The sequence below is a fragment of the Sorex fumeus genome, unplaced genomic scaffold (genome assembly GCF_029834395.1).
Source record: "Sorex fumeus unplaced genomic scaffold, SorFum_2.1 ptg000020l, whole genome shotgun sequence".
Classification (NCBI taxonomy): Eukaryota; Metazoa; Chordata; class Mammalia; order Eulipotyphla; family Soricidae; genus Sorex; species Sorex fumeus.
In genome coordinates, this window is record NW_026606077.1 from 12,067,589 (window position 1) to 12,090,000 (window position 22,412).

General features: G+C 40.4%; 1 protein-coding gene across 20 annotated transcripts in view; it reads right to left on the bottom strand.

The window, feature by feature from the left end:
• KCNMA1 (potassium calcium-activated channel subfamily M alpha 1) overlaps positions 1–22,412 on the bottom strand; it is a 771,897-nt gene that overhangs the window by 168,805 nt on the left and 580,680 nt on the right. For all 20 annotated transcript variants that reach the window (XM_056113556.1, XM_056113555.1, XM_056113550.1 and 17 more), the window contains exon 15: positions 6,269–6,378. In XM_056113556.1, coding sequence (XP_055969531.1) covers positions 6,269–6,378 — 110 coding nt within the window. The remainder of the gene's footprint in view (positions 1–6,268; positions 6,379–22,412) is intronic.

Genomic DNA, 22,412 nt, shown 5'->3' on the forward strand with positions numbered 1-22,412 from the left:
TGGAAAGGCCTGACCATACCAAGACAAGCGGAGGAGGCAAATGCTTTAATGCTGAAAGGCCCTGGAAGCAGGTGCATGAGGGGATAGTCTCTTGGCCAACACTTGCATGTCATCTTAGGCCAGCACAGAAGCACTCATGCTTCCTTAGCCCCTGCTGGCACAGCCAAGAGCCGGGCATTCAACTCCCAGTCAAACCCGAATCTTAACTGCTCCATCAGCTGCAGGGTACAGAGGACAGTATTAGAAATCCATCTTTTATTCTGGTCTCCTCTGAGGTAGAAAACTTGATACAATTCAGCATCTATATTTTGCAAGTGATGACAGATATTCTGAAATTTCTGAAATTCAGAAGCTGGAACAAGACATTCTTGCCACAGCTCAACCACTGAACTTGTGAGTTCTTCCACCCCACCTCCCTCCTCTCCCTCCTCTCCCTGTCTGACTTTATGCTCCTACTAGAGGCAGAAGGTCTTCACACATAACTAGGTCTCATAATAAAACTATCTTATAACCTCCTGAACACGTCAATGAAAATCTCATTTATCTGCTTCTCCCATGGAAAGAGAAACTACTTTTCTCTCATTGAAAGATTCTAAGACCTGGGTGTTGCGAGACTCTTCTTGATTCTCTAGCACTTAGAATTCTCTCCTCTCTACCTGCAATCTGAGTCTACCTCCTTATAAGACACCTCCAGTTCCTTCTCTTCCAGAAAGCCTCCTCTAGCCATCCCAGATACAGGAAGCTCTCTCTCCCTGTTAACTCAGCATCTGTCTCTCAGGTGTGTGGATCCATCAGATACTGGTCAATGGGTGCTTAACTTACCTGAGGATGGGAACTATGTTTCTTTTCAAATTACAAACAGAAGGTCACTGCTGTAAAAAAAACCCAAGTACTTTCCTTGGCATTTATTAGTATTGCCATTAATCATTCTTGGCCATACACGGGATCAAAATTGCAGAATCCCCTATAGATGGCACCAACCTTAAACAAAGGTACAAACAGAGCAAGTTATGTGATGGTGAGATTTTTGTTTGTTTTGGGGCCACACCCAGCGATGCTTAGGGGATACTCTTGTACTCAGGAACTACTGACATTGCTCAGGGGATCATATGGGATGCTAGGGATTGAACCTGAGTTGGTTGTATGCAAGGAAAATGCCCTACCCACTGTACTATCTCTCCGACCCCAGACAGTAGAATTTTTGAAAGAGAAAATATAACTGAGGAACGCAACAAAGCATGTATTATTGATGTTTGCCCAATATTCACTGGGCAAGACAGAAGTCTGATAGGAAGAGAGGAGGAAGAGGGGAAAGAGTATTTGCTAATATGGAGAAATAAGTCATCTATTTCAGAGCTGAGATAAGGTCACACAGTCCTAGGTAGTAGCTGGTAACATTAAAAGGAGGGAAGATTGAATAAATTAAATATCCAGTAAAATCATGTATCAAGAAACATTGGGACCATCTGGGATTCAATCTCAGGCTCTATGGACTCCACTGCTCATGCTCCTTAACATCATACAACATCCTATTATAGGAAGAGTTCAAACAAGTTCAAACCCTGGATTCATTAGAGGCAAGCATGACCTTCAGCCCCTGCCCCATGTGTCCTATCGGTTTGTTGGTGGCTGCAGATACCCTGATAGAGTTGTTTTTCTCCCACACCAAAGTAGAGAGTGGGAGAATAGAGAAAAGAGAGCACTGGTATTTGGAGAACAGTGGATAATGGCACCCTCTCCTTCAGAGCCCTTAATTCTTTTGTCTTGTGAAAGCTTCATAGACAAATGAGAAAACAGCTCTGCAGAAGCAAGGGGAGTTACTCTGGAACTGTTGGGCTTTAAAAGAAACATCCTCATAGCAGCCTGGGGACGGTTCAGAACAGATACACCATGATACTCAAAAGGCCAAGAGGCACTGTTGAGGGTCATATCCTGAACTGTGCCTCTCCACATACAACTTTTCTTTGTGGGGACCTGACTGGGAACATTTAAGCACCAGGTCCCTCCATGTCTTCTTTGCTTTACTACTTTGGATTGGGCTTTACTACTTTGGATTTACATCTTTGGACAGAGAGAAAGCTGTCAGGGTCTGCCTGGAAAGGAAAATGAAGACTCACTCCTATATCCTCCATGTGTGCAGAATAACCTACTGATGAAATAATAATGGTGAGGAAGTTCATACAAAGCTCTGAATTTGAGCATGCATTTGAGAGATGTGGTCCAGTCACAAGTATACGACTTGGAAAAATCAGAGAGAAATGCTCCACAGACAGAATCCACCATAGGGATTAAGAGGTCATTCCAACCACGGAAATGAGGGATAAGATTTGTGTGTGTGTGTGTGTGTGTGTGTGTGTGTGTGTGTGTGCACGTTTGGAAAGGGGTGGTGGTTCCTGGTCATCAAATTTTGAATGAGAATCCCCCAACTTACTTGCACACGATGAAAATTTGAGGATCTTAGCCCAAAGATGAAAATCTTGACATGAAGTCTAGAAACTTTTCTTATTAAACTCTCCAGGAGATTCTTGTTTGGCTAGTTTCCATCCAGAAGATATTCCAACTGTTCCCAATTGCATCAGAAATTGGGCTGGTAACTTGTCTGCTGGGTTGCTTTAGAAAGGCCATCAATGCCTTCTGAATTCTGTGTCCACAATTTTACACCAAGAATCATTAGATTCATACCAATGTCACCAGATGGTTAGGAGGATTCAATGAGAATGCTTAAATGAGGCATTTAAAAAGGATTTTTATTAAATCTCAATCATTTCTGTTTGGGGAAGGGAAACTGTATCTCATGGTCCTGTACTTGGTGCAGCCAGAGGCCAGGTACAGGAAATTGGTGTGTAGCTGGTATGGCCCCATTCTGGACAGACAGAACAACACTTCTCTTGACAGTTTTTAAGCTCTTGTGTGTGATCTCTCTCTCTCTCTCTCTCTCTCTCTCTCTCTCTCTCTCCATGTGTGTGTGTGGGGGGGGATGCTGCTAACTCATGCCTCTTCTCCTCTTCCTTTCCATTCTCTTGATAAACTACCTCAAATATCCCATTTATATGGCCCTTTATCTTTTTGTAAAAAGACTCCCAGTTTCTGAGAAAATCCAAGCTCTCTCATGGGGTAACCCCACCCTGAAAAGGGATACTCAGTCAACCTTGGGAAAGCAGCTTTATTTCTTTCCATGCTTTCAGATGGTTTTGGTAGGGCATAGGCTCTACCAGAGCTGTGTCCCCACCCCACCCCACACCAACAAAAAAAAAGTTATTGGATGCATATTGTTTTAATGCAGCACATAATTACAAAAACTGTTCTGGAAATCTGTATGTTTTATCTGTGCTTTATTATACCCAGAATATTCCCCAATTCTTTTTCTTCTACAAGAACCAGCTTAAAATATATTTTGGCGTCCTTTATGTCATCTTGAAATTGAATAGCCAATTCTTACTGTAATGAAAATACTTATGCTCCAGCCCAGTGATATACAACACCACACTCTAATTACGACTGTGCTTTAATTAACCTGAATTGAAGAGTGTTATCATTAAACTGCTGGTAACTTTGAGTTATGGCTTTTCTTTAATTTAAAGTAGAAAACACAGATAATTAAGCCTCCAGATAATCAAATGCTTGAGGAGAGCTTCAATGTTTTGGGATGTTCCTAAATCTCATTAAATGTCCTTTCTTTATTGATTATTTCCACCTCTGCTGTATCATTGTGTTAAACGAATAACAGCACAAAGTTGAACACATTCTCACACACATCAGAAGTTTGTGTATGTGTGTATGTGTGTGTGTTCCAGAATCTGTACTGAACAAATATTAAATTTTCTGATAACAAAATGGCTGAGGGATTTTCACTTCCTTGGGATAAACTATTTTGGAGCGGGCCATACACAGTGATGGTCAGGTTTACTACTGGCTCTCTGCTCAGGGGTCATTCCTGGTAGGACTCAGGGGGCTACATGTTGTGCTGGGGATTAAACCATGGCCAGACATGTGCAAGGCAAGTGCTCTGTCTACGATACTAGCTCTCTGGTCCAAGTTCTAAACATAAAAATCAACCAACAAGTTCTAAAGACAAAAATCAACCTGACTCCTGCATTTGGCCCAGAAGTGTTGTGGAGCTTATAACACTCAGTATGTCAAGGTTGGGGACCAGATCCAGGGTATCAGTACAAATCTGGGTGAACACACCCTTGGAAGGTCTACACTGTGTCCTTCCTGACAGCAAACTGGAGCTGTGCTGACTGCAATGGATTTTCAAAAGAAACAGGGTATCTAGCTTTCATATATGATACCACTATTTTGAAACACTATCCATACACTTTTAAAAAACTAAATACCAGGGAAGGCAAATGTGAGTCCAATCTACCCTGCTGGGATCCTAACCCCCATTTCCAGGAGTACAGTTCTACCCACTTTTAAGGCTCAAACTCTTAAATATGAGCATCTGGGCTCTCAGGAGGAGACAATAGGAAGCTGAGAGAGCCAGGTTCAATCACCAAAGAGTTCAGGTTTCAATCCCCAAAGGGTTGCTAATTCCTTAGTCCCATCCAGGATGAAGAGCTATGCCTGCTTGTGTGCGCTCAGAGAACCCTGCGTTCCACAAAGGCAGCTTCCTGGGCTGCTCTTAGGATCATTTTCTTCTGTAGGTCCTGAACTTCCAGGACATTCTGTCCTAAATTCCAAGGTGAAGAGTATCCCTCAGACAGCCCCTCAGTGTTTCTGAACCAAGGAGCTTCCTTCTGGGGCAGAGTGAGAAATGGCTCTGACAGAAGGGAACACACAAGGGTGTTACAATATGGCATCCATTGCCAGAAAACGACCCTTTCTGAATCAATTACTAGTCACTTTTCCAGCCCATTTAGCATTTAAACTTTCTTGTAGAAGCAGTGTGAGATATATCAGTAAACAGCCAAACCATTTGCCATCACTTGAGGTCTGGGCCCTGGGACAGAACACATCTGCTGTGCTTCCCCAGCGGGAGTCTCCAAGTAAACACCAAGTTACTGGCTGCTCCATTCCCTCCACTGGGCCCAGAACAAAACACCAACGAGACAAAGAAGCCTGAGAGCCCCTGGGACTATCCTTTTTGCACCTCTCTTGAAAGAAGGTGAGTTTAGTTTGTAGGAAGAGCAGGGAGACAGTTTTTTCCCCCCATTCCAATGGGTTACGAAATTTCCTTTACTTCCCAGTGTTTTTGTTTGTTTGGGATTTGTTTTGCTTGAGCCATACCTGCAAGTGCTCAGGGCTTGCTCCTGGATCTTCACTCCTGGCAGTGTTCAAAGGACCATATGGGTGCAGGAGTTTGAACCCCAGCTAGATGTGTGCAATGCAAGTGCCCTGCTTGATGTACTATTACTCAGGTCTCTGTTTCATTTTCAATTTTGGAGCCAAACCTGGCTTGCTCCTGGCTCTGCACTCAGGAATCACTCCTGGTATTGCCCAGGGGGCCACACGGATTACAGAGTATCAAACCCAGGTCATGTACATGCAAAGCAAGTACCTTGCCCACCGTAATATCTCTCTGGTCCCCAAACTTCCTAGTTTTTAATCAGAGTTTGAGTATCCTTATCTGGGGTGTCAAAGGATCAGGCTTCTTGGTTTAGCATTTTCTGGGACTTATACAATTACCACAAGGGACAAAGCCCTTATCTGACTTCTGGGAGACCTGATGCTCCTGAGACCACCTCCTCTTAGGTAAGCACTTACTCAACCAAGAGCAGCCATTGAAGGCTGGGACTCATCTTTCTGCATCAACAAATGGAGACCCTGAGTCTCCTTTGTGTTAGAACACACCAGTCACTCATGACAGGAGTTAAATTGCTGAGACTTTTTCAAGCCTTTTCCCATAAGTTTGGTTCCACACTTTCTTCATTAGTCCTGAAAGCATCTCATCAGTGGCTTCTGTAATGTGTCTATGACCCAACTTGATTGAGAGATAAAAGTTCCTCTCATTAAGGAGTGGAAGATTTGCTTTTGCCCTAGTAAAATCTGAGATATTTTACTCACACCTTTACATTACAGATGCATGACTGAAGACATGAGAAAAGCTACAGTTCATAAATGAGTACAAACCATGGAATGAATCTTGATCCAGCAGGATCAGAAAGACAGAAACTTTCTAAACACCCACCTCTGTTTTAGAGCACCAAGTGAGCACACAGGAACCCTTGTGAGTACTCAGGGGCCTGACTCTTGGGCAAAGGTGTGTGTATTTTCTGCAAGAAGTATATTAAGTATTCCCGAGAATTGAAGGTGCATGGTCACTTACTCACAAACAGTAGGGAAGGACAGACCCACGAAGGCACTGGAAAGATATTCTGTGTACATTTCATTTGAAACTCCTTCCAAATAGTATTTCTGCCACGTGTCTTCCTCAATCTAAAGGAGAAGAACACAGAAAGAAGATTTAAGGTACAAAGTAGGCTGCAAAAGAGAATTATATAATTGGCAGACGAAAATGAATGCACAGCCCTGGTGTTGGCGGCAGCCTCCTTTCCCAACCAGGAAATTGATCCCATTTTCCACATGGAGCTTTCCATGACTCTAAACTCATGTACTTGACATAGGCACCCTCTGAAGCACTACTTTGTTCTTAACCTACATGATTCGCGTGGATTTGGAAGCATGGGAATCTGCCACAGTATCTGCTGAGGCAGCAAATACATAGAAATGTTTTCAAGACCAATTTTTCAGAGGTCAAAATTTTTTAAAGTACATAGCTATAAAGATTGAAAAATCTAAGTATTAATAATAAATAAACTAGTATACTAAAATATATACAAATGTCATTTTTGTTCAAAATGGTTGAAAATCACTGCAAATGGCATATTTATGCATGATATAACGAAATGAATAAAATTAATGAAAATTATTATTTACTTATATAGAAAGTATGTCTAAAATATATTACTGGGGCATGGTGCCACCAGCAGCTCCACCTGTACCAGCAAGGCGAGTACATCAGCAGCCCAATGGTGCCTTCAGATTTCCAGATACCCCAAAATTGCTGCTGTGCCTTTGGCCAAGTTTACCAAGAAATTAAATGGCCAAAAGTTTAATTTTGGCAAAACAACCTTCGGCTCAGCTATATAAGCTCATTTATTGACCTTATTTCAGAGACCCATAAATCTCGAAAGAGATCAAAAGACGCAGTTAGGGCCTGTAGTGTGGAGGTAGGCTGGAACCCATGACTGAGAGCTGTAGGCCCTCTTGGATCAGGACTGGATGTCCTCCTCCCAGGTACCCAGTACTTTTCCAGTAGCTTGGCAGTCACACCCACAAGTTGCCCCCAGCACCATGTAATCTCATCAAGACCCAGGGAGTATAAACTGAAACTCCCAAAAGAGAAGGACACAGAATTTCCTGACTCTGTGCCAGGCTGTCTTCACGGGGGCACCTCAGAATGGGGTGGGTTGAGTCTCCCTCCCTGCCCGAAGCAGAACCCCGGCAGCCGAAAACCTCCAGAACCCAATCGCTGCCATGAACAAGGTCACTCTCGACATGCTTGGACAAGCCTCAGCCAAGAGGGGATCAGCCTCAGCCAAGAGAGGACGAGCCTCACCCAAGACGGGATGGACCTCACCAGAGAGCAGACCAGCAGAAAAACCCAGGTATGTGGGAACGCGTGACCCATGACTGAGATCTCCAAGCCCTCTCGGATCAGGACTGGGCCTCCTTCCCCGTGCTCCCCAGTTTTCCAGAAGCTTGGCAGTCACATGCACAAACTGACCCGCACCCCTCACCCAATGTCATGTAATCTCATCAACAGCCAAGACCAGGGACTATAAACTAAAGCTCCTGGAAGAGAATGACACAGAATTTCCTGGACATTATATTCTATCCATAATAAACAATACAAAACAAATCGCCTAGCATTGCTTTTTTGGCAGGTTTGAGTGGTGGTGAGACTGGTGTGAAATATCGAATGTAACCAAAGAAGAGAGACAGTATGGGGGAAATTGTCTGCCACACAGGCAGGGGAAGGGTTTGAATGGCAGTTGGGGTGTGGGGAATACTGGGAATTTTGGTGGTGGAAAATGTGCACTGGTGAAGGGATGGGTGTTTGATGATTGTATGACCGAAGCTCAAACATGAAAGCTTTGTAACTATATCTCACGGTAAATCAAAGAAAAGGGGTAAAATAATAATAATAATAAAATAAAATTAACATTCAGAATAGAATAAATAAAAAAGTAATGTGGAGTGCATGCCCAATTCAATCAGCTTAATCAATGGCTGAATAAATAGCAGTATTTCTACATTATAAAATAAAATAAAAATCATATTACAAAATTCTTCTGTGAACAAATTAGTAGACATTTGTATGAACTAACTAGTTTAGTATTTTACTTTAAAAATACCTACAACACAATTATTTGTAAAGCCATAAGAAAGTCTAGAAAGCCTTACACCTAAACACAAATGGTTAGGATCTCAGTGGTAGAATACTTTTTCTCTACAGATTTCTGTTTTGTCTGAGGCTTTCATATGAGCAAATACAGGTTACAATGAAAAAATATATTATTTTACTGTGTGGAGATAAAAAACTAGAGTTTTTTCTTTCCACCCCAAACTTGAATATTACAAAATATTTAACTAGTTTTGAAGAAGTTTAACCTCAAATTTCATTCAAAAATGTTTTTCCTAATAAATCAAGTTCAACTGGTTTTCCCAACTACTTTATTCTAGGTATCTCTGAGAGTATTTTGCCCTGGAGTCAATGTTTTAAAGTTACAAAGTGCAAAACAACACGAATGTTGCCCTTGAGGATGACAAGATGGCATGGCTCTCTGAAGGCAAGCTGGCTTTTTGATTCTTGGTGTCTGTAGGCTGCTACTCTGAGGTTCTCCCATTGAATACTGGGTTCTGGAGTTACGAGAGGGACTTTCTAGCCAATAGGAAGAGATCCTTTGTATCTGCTTGTGCGGATGCTGAATTAAAGTGTACCTGTCTATCATTTCTATCTCGAATATCTAGCATCTATCTTGCCTACCACCGAACCAACAGTTAACTTGGAAAGTAGTGCTTAAAGCTGAGAGTTTTGGAAGCAATGGGAAATACAGCCTGACCTTCTACTCAGTGATACTTGGAATACAAAAGGCAGGGATAATTTAGAAATAAATTGAATGCTCTCTGTTTCTCTGCTATTTGTCTGCTTTGTGCTCAGTCTGGATGATTAGATTATGTGGGGTAACCTCATTAGTTTCAGCTTCTTCTAACCTACTCCCACACATTAGATATTAGCTGTGCAATGCTGCTGGGGATGGGTTGTTTATCTAGAAATTGGTCTTCCCCAGAGTGTTTTTTTAAAGGCACTCAGCCATTTCTATTGCTAAATCATATGATTTTTAAAATTAACTGCAATGAGTTTAGCTGAGCGCAAACTTTTTAATTTCCCCAAATTATAAGATTTCAACATTTTTTCAAATAAAATATATGACTTTATAAGCAAATACCATTAATTCTAAGTAATTTGAAGAAATCTAATCTGCATTAGTAAATAATTTGAGATATATAATATTATGGGCACTATATGATCATAATTTGTTTCATCAGGGTTTATGAATTTACTATGCCAGGGATTATGAACTTCAAATCTGTTTCAGTAAAATTTAATGGGAAAAATAGTATTCTTGAAATAGAGTAACTCAATCTACTCTTTTAGAAGAGATGTTCCCTTAATATTATGTTGTTTATATTGCTAATTTAAATGCTACCCTTGATTTAATTAATAATAATGCACTTTTCTTTTAAAAATTATTGACTGTTGACTATATTTTTGACATGGTTATTTTAGCTATTATATTCGAATGTTTATATTACCTAACAGAATTGCTCTTGTACCAAATTATACTATAGATTAATTATTAAACTCTTTAAAAGCAGGAACAATATTATTCAAGATGGTTTTAAAGTTAGCAAAATTGTTTCATTGTCTGATTCATATATTTAGCAAACACTTATTGAAAATAATCTATACCTTAGTACCAGTCCTAGTTTTTATTAAATCTTACTAAACTGGTAATTACTTTCCCACATTTTCTTCTTTAGAAATATACCTGACTAGATATATTACTTTTACTGATTTTCCACCATATTTATTTTTAGGTAAGTTTTCCTTTGTGGCTACTCTGAAGTACATAAAGATTTAAAATCAAATAACTGGAAGAAACATACAGAATTCTTCTCAACAGCAAAGGTCCTCTTCCACATCCATATATAGATTCTCAGATGATATTTACAAAGCTAGACATAGCATCATTGAATGGACTGTTTAAATGCTGAGGAGTTTAAATTCATGACCACAGTCCTTTGTTTAAGATTTCCACAACTTAAACATTATTTATATATTGATAAATGAACGTTTTAAAGTTTCTGATAAAGGTGTCCCCTACCTACACCAAAAAAAAGTAACTAAAAATTCCTAAAATGACTAAAAGAGTAAATTTTATGTCACTACAATTAAAGATTTTAAAAACCACATTTGCATAAAATAGGAGATATAATCAGTAATGGTAATTAAGATGGATATCCTATAATCCTTAAGGGCAAGATGGCAAGTTGTGATAGAACCCTGTCATATGCTATCTTCACATGTGTTGTCAATGTATTTTTAACTGCAATGTGAATACACACTTTCCAATTTTTTTAAAAAAGTGAAGGAATGCAACTGAAATGACTAAGGAAAAGGTGCCAAAATTAATTTGCCAGCCATTCAGCAATCAGCCATAGGCAAAACATTTCTGGAGGCAGCAATTTCTCTTCTGGCTGTCACATCAAACTTCAGGTGTTTTAGAAGAGTGTCTGGCAAAGATGGGCAGGTGATATGCTGTGGGTCCTTATTCATCACTGGATCTTCCATGAGAAAAGAAATTAAGCCACAGGACAGGCTCCTGTATACTTCTCCTTGTCTTATTTGCCCTTCATTTTCAGTTTTCCAGGCAGTTGAATTCAATTTCCCTAGGCAATAGTTTTTTACCAATGTGGGCAGACAGTTCCACTATCACAGCTCCCTTCCTGGAAACATCAGTTGTGGCTCCGGGGCAGACACACCTTCCTGATTCCAAGCTGTACCTATGTTACTAATGGTGGGTTCATAATGGAGCTTTCATTATCTTATATGTTCTCTGATTAGAGTGAAATGGTGTTTTCTTAACACTAACAACCTAGTGAATGTAAAAAATCCACCAACCTGGACAGAGTATGTTAACAACTTCTGTGATTTTTTTGTTTCCAGAAAAGAGACTGAAAAACTGTTTTTGATTGTAACCAAATAAATTAACAAAAGTCTATCCTTACCTCCATAATCATAAATATAATCCCCCAAGTGATCATATACTAAATATTATTTAATTGAAAATAAGTACATTGTTTTAATCCAAATATATGTTGTATTATGCACATCAAATGTAATGAACTAAAAGAAAATTATAAAAGCCATCAACCATCATGTTAATAGCTGCAATAAGAGGCTGTAAATAGTAATACATACATGCTAATATTGCCTAAAAATGGTAAGTTATTATATTAGCAAGCATGTATTATTGCAACTATTTTTTAAAAACATGTTTGAGGTCTCTTAAGCATACACAGCTTTAAGTTATAGAAGTACTTAATAAGAATTAGCCACAAAAGAATAAATATACATATAAATTATACACCTTGCCACTTATACACCTTGTCCTCTATAAGGTGACATTGTAAAACATGGTGCAATGACATGAACTGGCCAACATATTTTAAATATCATAAAAACATACTTATTCCTACAAAAGAAAAAAATACCTGCAGGATGTGTCAATATATGTGACAACAGTAATAAAAATGGAATCAGCATTTATCACAGCGGTAGGGCGTTTGCCTTGCAAGCAGCCAACATGGCCGACCCGAGTTCGATTCCTCCGCCCCTCTCGGAGAGCCCGGCAAGCTACCAAGAGTATCTCGCCCACACGGCAGAGCCTGGCAAGCCACCAGTGATGTATTCGATATGCCAAACACAGTAACAACAAAATCTCCAATGGAGACGTTACTGGGCCCGCTCAAGCAAAATGCTATGTATGGGAGTTGTTACTAAAATCACTTGATCACTTGATAACTTGACATTCGTTACTCATCGATTTGCTCGAGCGGGCACCAATAACATCCTGTCGTGTGCTAGTGTAGCCCAGTGGCCGTCTGCTCGATCCAGGAACATGAATAGCCTCAAATCATTCGTTCAGGGTCTTGATGAAGAAGTCTGATCATCTCTTAGGTGGGTGGCCATGCAATCTTTTACGTCCTGCGGAATCCAGTCAGTAAGGTCTCTAGTCCAGCAGTCATCTCCAAATAGAATTATGTGTCCAGCACATCTGATTTTCGATGTCTTGGCAAACAAGACAGCATCCCTGATTCTCTATCGTCAATGGAGATTGGAACTCTGGATTCCTTCTCACTTGAGTGAAGGGTGATACTCCAAGCATAGCTCTTTCGAATCCTCTTTGGGAGACCCGAATAACATTCTCATCCTGTTTTCGTAGGGCCCAGGTCTCTGAGGAGTATGTTAATGCAGGAAGAACAGTGGAGTCAAAGAGGATGTGCCCGGAGCTGGAGGTTCTTCGTCCTCTTAGCTATTTCTTTGATGTTCTTGAAGGCATCCCATGCTACTCTCTTCCTCCTGCATAACTCAGGTGCCAGGGCATTTGTCATGTTGAGTTCTTGACCTAGGTACACATAACTGCTACATTCAGAGATGTTCATTCCATTGAGAGCGAACAGAACATCAGGAAAGAGACTGTTTTTCATAAACAGTGTTTTCATGAGATTAAGCTGCAGTCCAACCTTTCCACACTCATGGACAAAGTCGGCCAGCATTTGTGCCACTTGGCTAATGTTTGGTGTTATTAGAAATGATGTTATCAGTGAAGTAGAGGTGGTGTAGTTGCCAACTGCCTATCATAAGTCCCATTCCTCCCATTCCAGTCATCGTATGACATTCTCAAGGGTGGCACTGAAGAGTTTCGGTGAAATGGTACCACCCTGCCAAGCCCCTCTCTTTACGTTGATGATCACTTCCTTATAGAATGGTGAGATCCTGGTGGTGAATCCATCATACAGCTCATGTAGGATACTGATGTATTGAGTTTGAATGCCCTGTTTGGCTAGAGCTTTGATGACTACTTCAATCTCAACAGAATCAAAGGCCTTCTTTAAATCAATGAATGTTAGACAGAGCGGCATTTTGAACTCCTAAGAAACCTTAATGAGCTTGGTTACCATGTGGATGTGGTCGAGAGTGCTGAATCCTTTTCAGAACCCGGCTTGCTCGCATGGTTTTCCTTTATCTAGTGTTCTGCCAATCCTATTCAGGATGACTCGAGTGAACAGTTTGTAGACAACAGACAACAGGCAGATCGAGCAACTCCCTTCTTGTACAGTAGAACAGTCCTGCTGGTTTTCCATTGGGATAGAATCTTGCATTCAGACAGGTAGCATGTGAAGAGCTAAGCCAGTGTATTGATGGGTACTGATGGCAGGTTCTTCAGGTGTTCGGGTATAACCTTGTCTGGGCCAGGTGATGTTTGCTTCTTTACCAATGAAATGGCATGTCGTATTTTGGAAGGGAGAACATTGGGAATGACATATCCATCCTCCAGAATTTGGTATGTGGGCAGGTGGACGTGGCTACCAAAGATATCCGAGTAGAAGTCATGGATAATCTTCTCCATTGCCCTTCTGGAAGATGTGATAGATCCATCAGGACGTCGGAGTGCAGTCATCTTGGTCTTGTAGTTGGCGAAGGACAGGCGGGTGTTCTGAATGCTTTTCCCGGCTTCTGCCCCAATGGCCAGCACTGCTGCTGCTGCTGCTCTTCTCTCTTTAAGGTTTTCCTTTATCACTTCTCTGCACTGCTTTTTGAGTTCGGACATTAGCTTGTGCTTGCCTGAGGCTCACCCCCAGCCATATTGGCAAATGAGCTCGAGAGTTTTTGAAGACAGGCATCTTTTTGTGGCTTTCTCTTCCTCAGCATTCCTCGCATAATCATGGAGGTGCTGAACCAGTCGACCGTATTCTTCGTCAATGTTATCAACGATAGCATCTGCCCATGTTGCTGCAATAGTGCCAAAGAGCTCCCAGTTGGTGGTCATTCTGGGAGTTCTCTTATACTTTGCAGCCCTTTCTCCCTGCTCCATGAAGTAGAATTCAGCACGAAGGAGATGGTGGTCCAATCCTGTTTGGAATTTTGGGACAAGAGCAACATTGGTCAGGCAAAACCGTCGATTGAATATGATTTGATTTCATTGTGGAGCTGTCCACTGCGAGACTCCCATGTCCAATGTTTAGATTCGGCCTTCTGGAACTGCCAGTTACCATGGATGGTCTTGGTCGACATGATGAACTCAGACAGTCTCTCACCCTGTTCATTCCACTCTAGGCCATGGGTCCTGATGTGGAGTTCTTCAGCCGATCTTCTTGGTCCTATCTTGGCATTAAAATCACTGACAATGATCTTGTAGAAGGTGTGGTCTTCCTTATAGAACTTCTCCAGCTCCATGTAGAACATCTCAATTTCTTCTTCATCATAATTGGATGTTGGTGCATAGACAATAAAGATAGAAACAGTGAGCCACATCTATTCAAGTGTAATAGTCCGATTCGAGTTGTTAGGCATTCGAATGAATCAATGCCCATGGCCAAGTTCGTGTTAAGAAGGACACTGACACCACTACCGCCTCTTTTGTCGCATGTTAAGAGGAACAGTTCTACTCCAGTGTCAAAAATGATGTGATGTAATCGATGCCTTCTTGTTTCCATCAGACCAATGATGTTGTACTTGAATTTTCCATGCTTGCACCATCAGGTCCTAAATGGATGCTTCTGATGCCAGTGTATGTATGTTGAAAGTACAGACAGTCATTTTAGTCCTTCTTCTTCCTCCACTACCCAGCCACCGCCACATTCCAGGTTGCTTTTCAGACCACTCAGGCTGAGCCTCATGCATGAGTGAAGCCCCACAGGACCAGGTAAAGCAGAACTTTGTGACCTTGGACTCTAGACTCAATAGGACCTGGAAACAAAGATCCTCTGCCTGCTTCCACCAATCTCCAGTGGCTCAGAGATCACACCCAGAAGTCACACCCTGTCGGATCCAGATAAATACCTCATTGGCAGACCTCCACTAACTACCTCCACTACCTAGCCACTGCCATGCTCCATGCCGCTTTCCAGAAAAAAAAAAAGATTCTAATGCTGCATCTCAACATTTCTTGCCAGAAACAACAACGTTGGAAGCTGAATATTAAAAAGCAACAATATTATCATGGTATTCCTGAATTATCTCTCTCCTTCTTTTATTCCCCTGTATGTTGCACTGTTCACACACTTGCCACCAGTTTTAACAAACAGAACTGGTTACCAGTTTTTCCTACACTTTCTATCCTCAACATTCCTCAATAGTAAATCCACAAACCAACACATAGAATTAAAAAGGAAACTACTGAGGGACCGGAGTCATAGTATAGCAGGGTGGGCACTTGTCATGCATGCAGTCAACCCTTATTCCATCCTGGCTCCCCTTATGTTTCGCTAAGCACTGCCAGGAGTGAGTCCCGAGTACAGAGTCAGGAGTAATCCCTGAACACTATTGGGTGTGCCCCAACAAAAAAACAAACGAAAAGAGAAACTTGAATGATGTCGGCTTGGGCAAGGCACAATGTACTAGGGTGGAGAAAAAAAAGTACTAATGTTAAAGCCAAAGGAATGAATCAAAAGAAATGGAAAATAAATGATGATTTGCACCTTTCAGAATGCATTTCTCATCAGTGCCAAGTTACATGCCAACACTGTGCTTCTCAGATATATATGTACTCAGGTCAGCAATCTTTCTGAGAAAAGCACTGGATTTTAGGGGTTCCATGACAATTTGGTATTCATAATCATTTACTATTCAGACTACATTTTCCAGAGTGTGAGAAGATAACAAAAAGATCTCTGATTTTTCAAATGGGTACAGGACAATGTCAATTATCACTGTCACTCTCCTCCTGTTTTTTGTCGATTTGCTCGAGTGGGCCCAGTAACATCTCCATTGTGACAATTGTTACTGTGTTTGGCATTATCGAATACATCACGGGTAGCTTGCCAGGCTTTGCCGTGCGGGTGAGATACTCTCGGTAGCTTGCCAGGCTCTCCGAGAGGGGCGGAGGAATCGAACTTGGGTCAGCCATGTTGGCTGCTTGCAAGGCAAACGCCCTACCCACTGTGCTATTGCTCCAGCCCACAATGTTAATTAAAAGAAATTATTTGTGACTTGATAGTCTTTCAGATATTTCATATCTTCAGCACTTAATGAATAAATAAACAAAACTAAAGATTAATTTCAGAGTGACCATGAGTCAAATCTCTTATTCCAGATTAGTAGGCTATAAAGTATGCAATGAGATTTCTTCATTATATCATTATAAAAATTATATTCTTCACCAATATTCATAAAATAATCTTTAAAATCCACATGAGATAGAGAAGTGAATAGACCATACCACATGCAAAAACATCAAAATACACATTTCCCAACTTAGTCCTCCCTCCCTCCCTCCTTCCCTCCCTCCCTCTGTTCCTTCCTTCCATCTGGTTCATGCTGAGTGGTTATAAGAGATTACTACTGGCTCTGTATTCAGGGATCATTCCTGCTGGTGCTCAGGGAATCAGACCAGAGTTGACCCTGTGCAAGGCTAGTGCTTTGCCCACTGTACTATCTCTCCAGCCCACTCTGATTATTTCAAAATAGACAGAAGATGCCAGAGGAAAATTAAAACTAAAGTAAACGGTAATAAGAAAGAATGATATAAGAACATTTCAAAAGAATGATAATTTAAAGTGTTATCTATGTAACACTTTAAAAGTTCCAGGAAATTGGAACTTTTCAATACTGGGAAGTTTCTTTCTATCTTCTTTTAATAATGTAAAAAATACTTTAAAAGAATTTTATAAGGCCTGATCTATTCCCTATGTATCCAAATAGAAGTTGAGTTTTGCAGTCTTGCTAATCACGAAGAACACTGTCATTGGTGCTTTAAATACAAAAGTTCTTAAAATACCATTAAAAGTTATTCTGATCTGGGTAGAACAAGCAGAAGTAAATGTGTTCAAACAGATGCCTGCCTAGAAATGGTCATGAGGACAATCCAATCACCATCCTATAGTCTATGTCAGCCTTTAGAACCTTCCAGAGCAAAGTTTCTCAATATGAGAGGGGGTTTTGTTTTAAATTTTTGGTTATTCATTCTTTTATATAATTAAATGTTTGAAAAATCTTACCAAAATTCAAAACCAGGGGCCAGAGTGATAGGACAGTGGTTGGGGTATTTGCCCTGCATGAGGCCAACCTGAGTCCAATCTCTAGCATCGCATATGTCCCCTTAGCACCACCAGGAGTAATTCCTGAGTGCAGAGCCAGGGGTAACCCCTGAGCATCACCAGGTCTGACCCAAAAGGACTAAAAAAATTCACTAATGGAATTTAAAAGAAAAGAAAATAGAAACAAAATGAAAGGATAAGACAGACCATGTGCAAAATGTGTCATAACATTTAACCGTATAAAATTATTAATTTGCTAAGCACTTCCTCTCATTTGTGTAGGCAGTTATTCAGAGGAATTTCTTCAAGTAACAAGCAGTTTATAGCAGCTACCCTTGGGCATCCTTGCAGCGGTGCTGAACACTGACTATCCCACAGGTTTTCATTCCCACAGTTTCTCTGGGTGCCGGGATTGCAGAATTGTTCACAATCCCAACAACCTGCCCCCCACCAAAAAAAAAAAAAAGATTTCTCAACACAAGGAATGAGCAGGTATTGTTTGAACATACGGTAGTTCAGCAAGGGTTTTATTGTGCCCTCCAGCCCCCAGTAAACTGCAGGGTTATTTAGAAGGCAAACATGCATTTGAATCTCCATTGTCTGACATTTGCTCAAAAATATTTGTTTGATGAATGGAATAATTTAAGAAGCAGCAGATCTAACATACTTTTAAAAATGAAATTCTTATTGTATTGTTATGTAAACAAACAGTAAGTCTCCAATGGAGGAATAAGTATTTAGTTACAGGAATCTTTTTTGAAGAAATTCGTTGGAGATGGTAATGTTAATTTAAACCTTTGCCCTCTCTAATTTCCCCCATCCTGTATCTTTGTTTTCCTTGTTCTTATGTCCAAAAGTTATCACTCTAGGGCGATTCAGTTGTCAAAATTCAACCTTTTCTGCAAAGTCCATACCAGATTCCACCTTATCTATGCTATCCTCATTACCCCAAGTTGATGTGTCTTCCTTGCCTTAGAGAGCATTATGGGAACCCACCTCTAGGGAAGGCAAGGAGCTAAATGAGATAATCCCCTAGAATGCTTAGTACAGTAACTGGACCATAGTAAGCATTCATTACCTGTTAATTATGTTTATCTGCTGTTACAGCACTTGAGCCTTCTAACATCTGACTAAAATGCCAATAAAGCTTAATTGGGAACTTGAGTCCTCCCTTGGGCACTCAATTTTGTATCCTCTAGAACATACATCATAATACCTTGCCAGTTAGATGTGTTCAATTAATATTTGTTGATTTTAATTTGAGAAAGACAAAATAGAGAAAGAGACTCAAAGAACAAGTACATTTTCCCCAGGAATCACAACTAAATTTTGGTAATGTCAGTATTTAGCATTAGGACATAAAATGGAATAAGTTTCTGTCTCCAAATGCTGAAAATTTCTGCCTTCTTGGTATGTAATAGGGAGTAAGAATAAATGGGTTGTTTTTGAACTTCCCAGAAAATGTCTTAACATGAGCAATAATTTTTTCTGGGAAATTTTGTCTTCGTAGAACAGCTTGAGCTATTTAGTGTCTTACGGTTTTCTAGATTCTAAATCCAATAACCTGAGGTTTGAAGTCAAAACAAGGAAACTTCATTACTGTGTATCATCACCAACCTAACTGAAGTCCTCCTTCCGCTAGCAAGAAGTTCCATGACACATTCTTAGGAAATAGCCCCTTTTCTCCTTCGTTACAGAACAATGCTGTCTTCTCCATGCAAATCATCCTTGTGTTCTAATGTTTCTTTTTGGGATTCCACTGAAACATCAAACAATTCAACAGGAAACAGACTGAGCCCAGCAAAGGCTATCTTTGGCAATCCTGTTACCCCTAACTTTAAAAATTGAGGTAAAAGACTGCTGTTGACCATTTATTATTTTGCAACATTTTGAACTGTGAGAAAGGAATAGAGTTAGATGACTGTTTGAATCAGTCCAGAAAGTATGAGCTTGTTTGGGGTAAGACAAACAACTTGAGATACCTTTGTAGACTCTTCAGTATTTAAGATACTTAAGTGAAAAACTCACCCCACCAACCACTGTGAACACTACTTAGGTGCATCTGAGGGTTTTCTTAGCCAAAGTCTTCTGAAGCTCTGAGTCCATCAACTCCAACTCCCAAATCTTGATGTGCATGTGAATCACCCAGGAGTCTTAGTAAAATATTCTTTTCAATGGAATGAAACCTAACAGTCTGCATTTCTGACAGGACTCCCCAGCAAGGTTGATGGTGCCCAAACATGTGTCACACTTTGAGTTAAGGAGCTATTCCCAAGGACAGTCAAGAACAAGGGTAAGTATTACCCAACAGTTCTTGAATGATTAAAAATAGTTCATCACAAGCCAAATGATTTGAGCTAAAAATGAAAAAGGAGCTCTCTACGAGTGTCACTAAATACTGAAGTCAGTGACAGAGCAAGCTTGTCAATAATAATTAAGCACAGGATCATTACCCAAGTGTTTGGGTTGTAGTGGCAATTAATCTAAACAATATTTCAGGGATCTAGATTAGTCTATAACCATTGAGTCAGTGACCCCAGTGATAGCTCAGCCTTCATTTCAATATGGGTTGTATAAAAGGAGAACAATGGTGCGCTATATTAAATTCAATTAAAAATAAAGTTTCTGAAAATGTCTATGATTTGCATATAATTTCTGTTCAACTTCCTCTTTTTAGTACACAGCATGGAGTGAGAGTGAGGACAAAAAAGCTCGCCAACCCAGTCCCATTTTAGTGACAGCAGATTCTGGATACTTATGTCTCCGATCGCTGTACAATACAGCCTAATAAAGTCTAGCCAAAGAGACTAGATTTCATTTCAGAGCAAAGGGTTTAGCCATAAACTTTTGCTTCCTGGCTGAACAGAGCCATTCCAGCCACAGACATAAATTCTGCTAGTTTCAGAGAGCAGGGTGATTGGGAAGCCAAATGGGTTATTTGTGAGCCAGGTATCCCAGGCAGAAACACCCACTTTATTGTGTATTCATTGTTATCTGGGAAATCTCTTGCCAGCAAGTGAATATTTTCACAGGAAGTTAGAAATGACTTCAGAAATTCCCCTCTGTGGCTTCCTAAAGTGGATTTTAGGCCTCATCAAAAAGACATTTGGTTCAGAGATTGCAAGTGGGCAGTCTTTAAATTGCTGAGGTATTTAGCTGGGTTTAGCAATTTCCTTTTCGGGGGCACTGTGATCCTAAGTGCTTCCTGAGTGCCAGTGTAGGAACTGCCAAACGCATGCAGGCTCTGGGTTCAAACTGCAGCCATTCCTCTTGTTTAGCTACTGGAAGAAGAGTCTGCAACATCACTGATCACCAAAATGACTCTTTGGCCCTGGCTATCAAGCAATTTTACACTGCCCCCCAAAGACAGCAGTATTCTACGGAGGTCTCCATACTCCCCACCTTTCCTAGTGGCCAGTTCTACCCTGAATAGAGACTATCAGACAGAAGTTAGTATTTGAAGAAAATGTTATATCCACAGTAAGAATGAGACCATATGTGGAGAGCACATATGAAGATCCAGGTTAACACAAAAAGATACAATCTGGTTTCTGAAATAAGCCTTAAACCAGACTTAAATCTATGGAGGTGGTGTCACTCTGCCCTATGAGCAAATTCAAGTCAATAATATGATGAAGTGTTCCAAGAAGGACTCAGGAAGTTGTTGCTCTGAATTCCCTGCAAAACAATTTCATCTAGTTACCCAAATTCCTGTCACTGCAGGCTCCATCCTTATAGGCTGTACTTGCTATCTGAACTTTCCATATGCACTGGAAGAAGAGACAGCTTGTCTCCATTCTCTCCTGAGGCCTGGACAATACCAGCTAGATGCAGATTGCCTATAACTATAGACAAAATCATCTGACTCAGTCTGTGGAGGTGTTGAGGATGCAAGGGGTGGAAATGGAGGTTTCTTGACACAACTGTTGATGGGGTTGGGAAGACCAACTGATGAACAATGCTGCTGACCTATAAAAAGTATTCAGGCAGAAATTTCTGCTGACTTCACATCTTACCATAGAGAGGTCTGGAGACCTTACTTAATATCATCACTTACAAAAATGCCAGCAACACAAAATTATAAGCAAATTAGGAAAGGGTGCCTTGATGTCACCTTAGAGGATGGTTTTACAATAGGCTTATCCCTCTATCTTTTTCCATCAGTGACCCAATGCTACTCCATTATCAAATATCATCACAAATAGAAATTCAAACCGCACCACTCACTTCTAAAAAGGAATACAGGGTATAAACTCCTTGCAATGTAATCTTTCCAACAATTTTCAAGAGTATTTCTTGTTTGAAACCAGAGAGTTGTGAAGGATATAAAACTGAAAGTTTGAGTAAGCAGTTGAATATCTTACAACAAATCATGTCTTAAATCAGTCTTGTAATTTCCCATTAACCCCAGTCCTCTGACTACTGTAAATCTGGGCAATTCTCCACATACTTCACAATGAGGAGAAACAGAGAGGTGGTGGTGGAAATTCTGGTAACATGGATAATATGCATCTATCTGGATAGCAAATGCCTACAAGATCTGACACTGATCAAATCTAATATCTAACTTGAATTCTGGAAGGAGTACCATATTTTACTTCTTCTCTGATTTTTGCCTCAACCACAGAAAGAAATGAACTCACCTTTGGCTATAAGAATAAAGCAACAGAAATGCCGTAAGAAACAATACTTGTCATAGGCCAGGAAAAAAGAAACTGATAGAAACCCATTCCTTAAAAAATGCTATAGACACGAAGGTTAAGAATAAACAGATTTATATTGATAAACTACCAACAAAGGGTTTTAGCACTCCAGGATCAGTGGGCAGAGTCTAATGGTACTTCTCTCTAATGATACTCTATCTCCTGACAGAGTATTAGGAAAGAGTAAGAACCAATAACCTCACTCCAACAGGCCAGTTCATTTCATCCCACTTCCCACCACCTCATATACACAAAGCACAGCACTGATGCAGGCCACCTAAATTTCTTTCAAGTTGAAACCTTAATCAGTGGCACTGCATCACTCTTGTTACTGGGAAATATATGTGGCAGTTAATAATAAAAAATACAAAAATTATA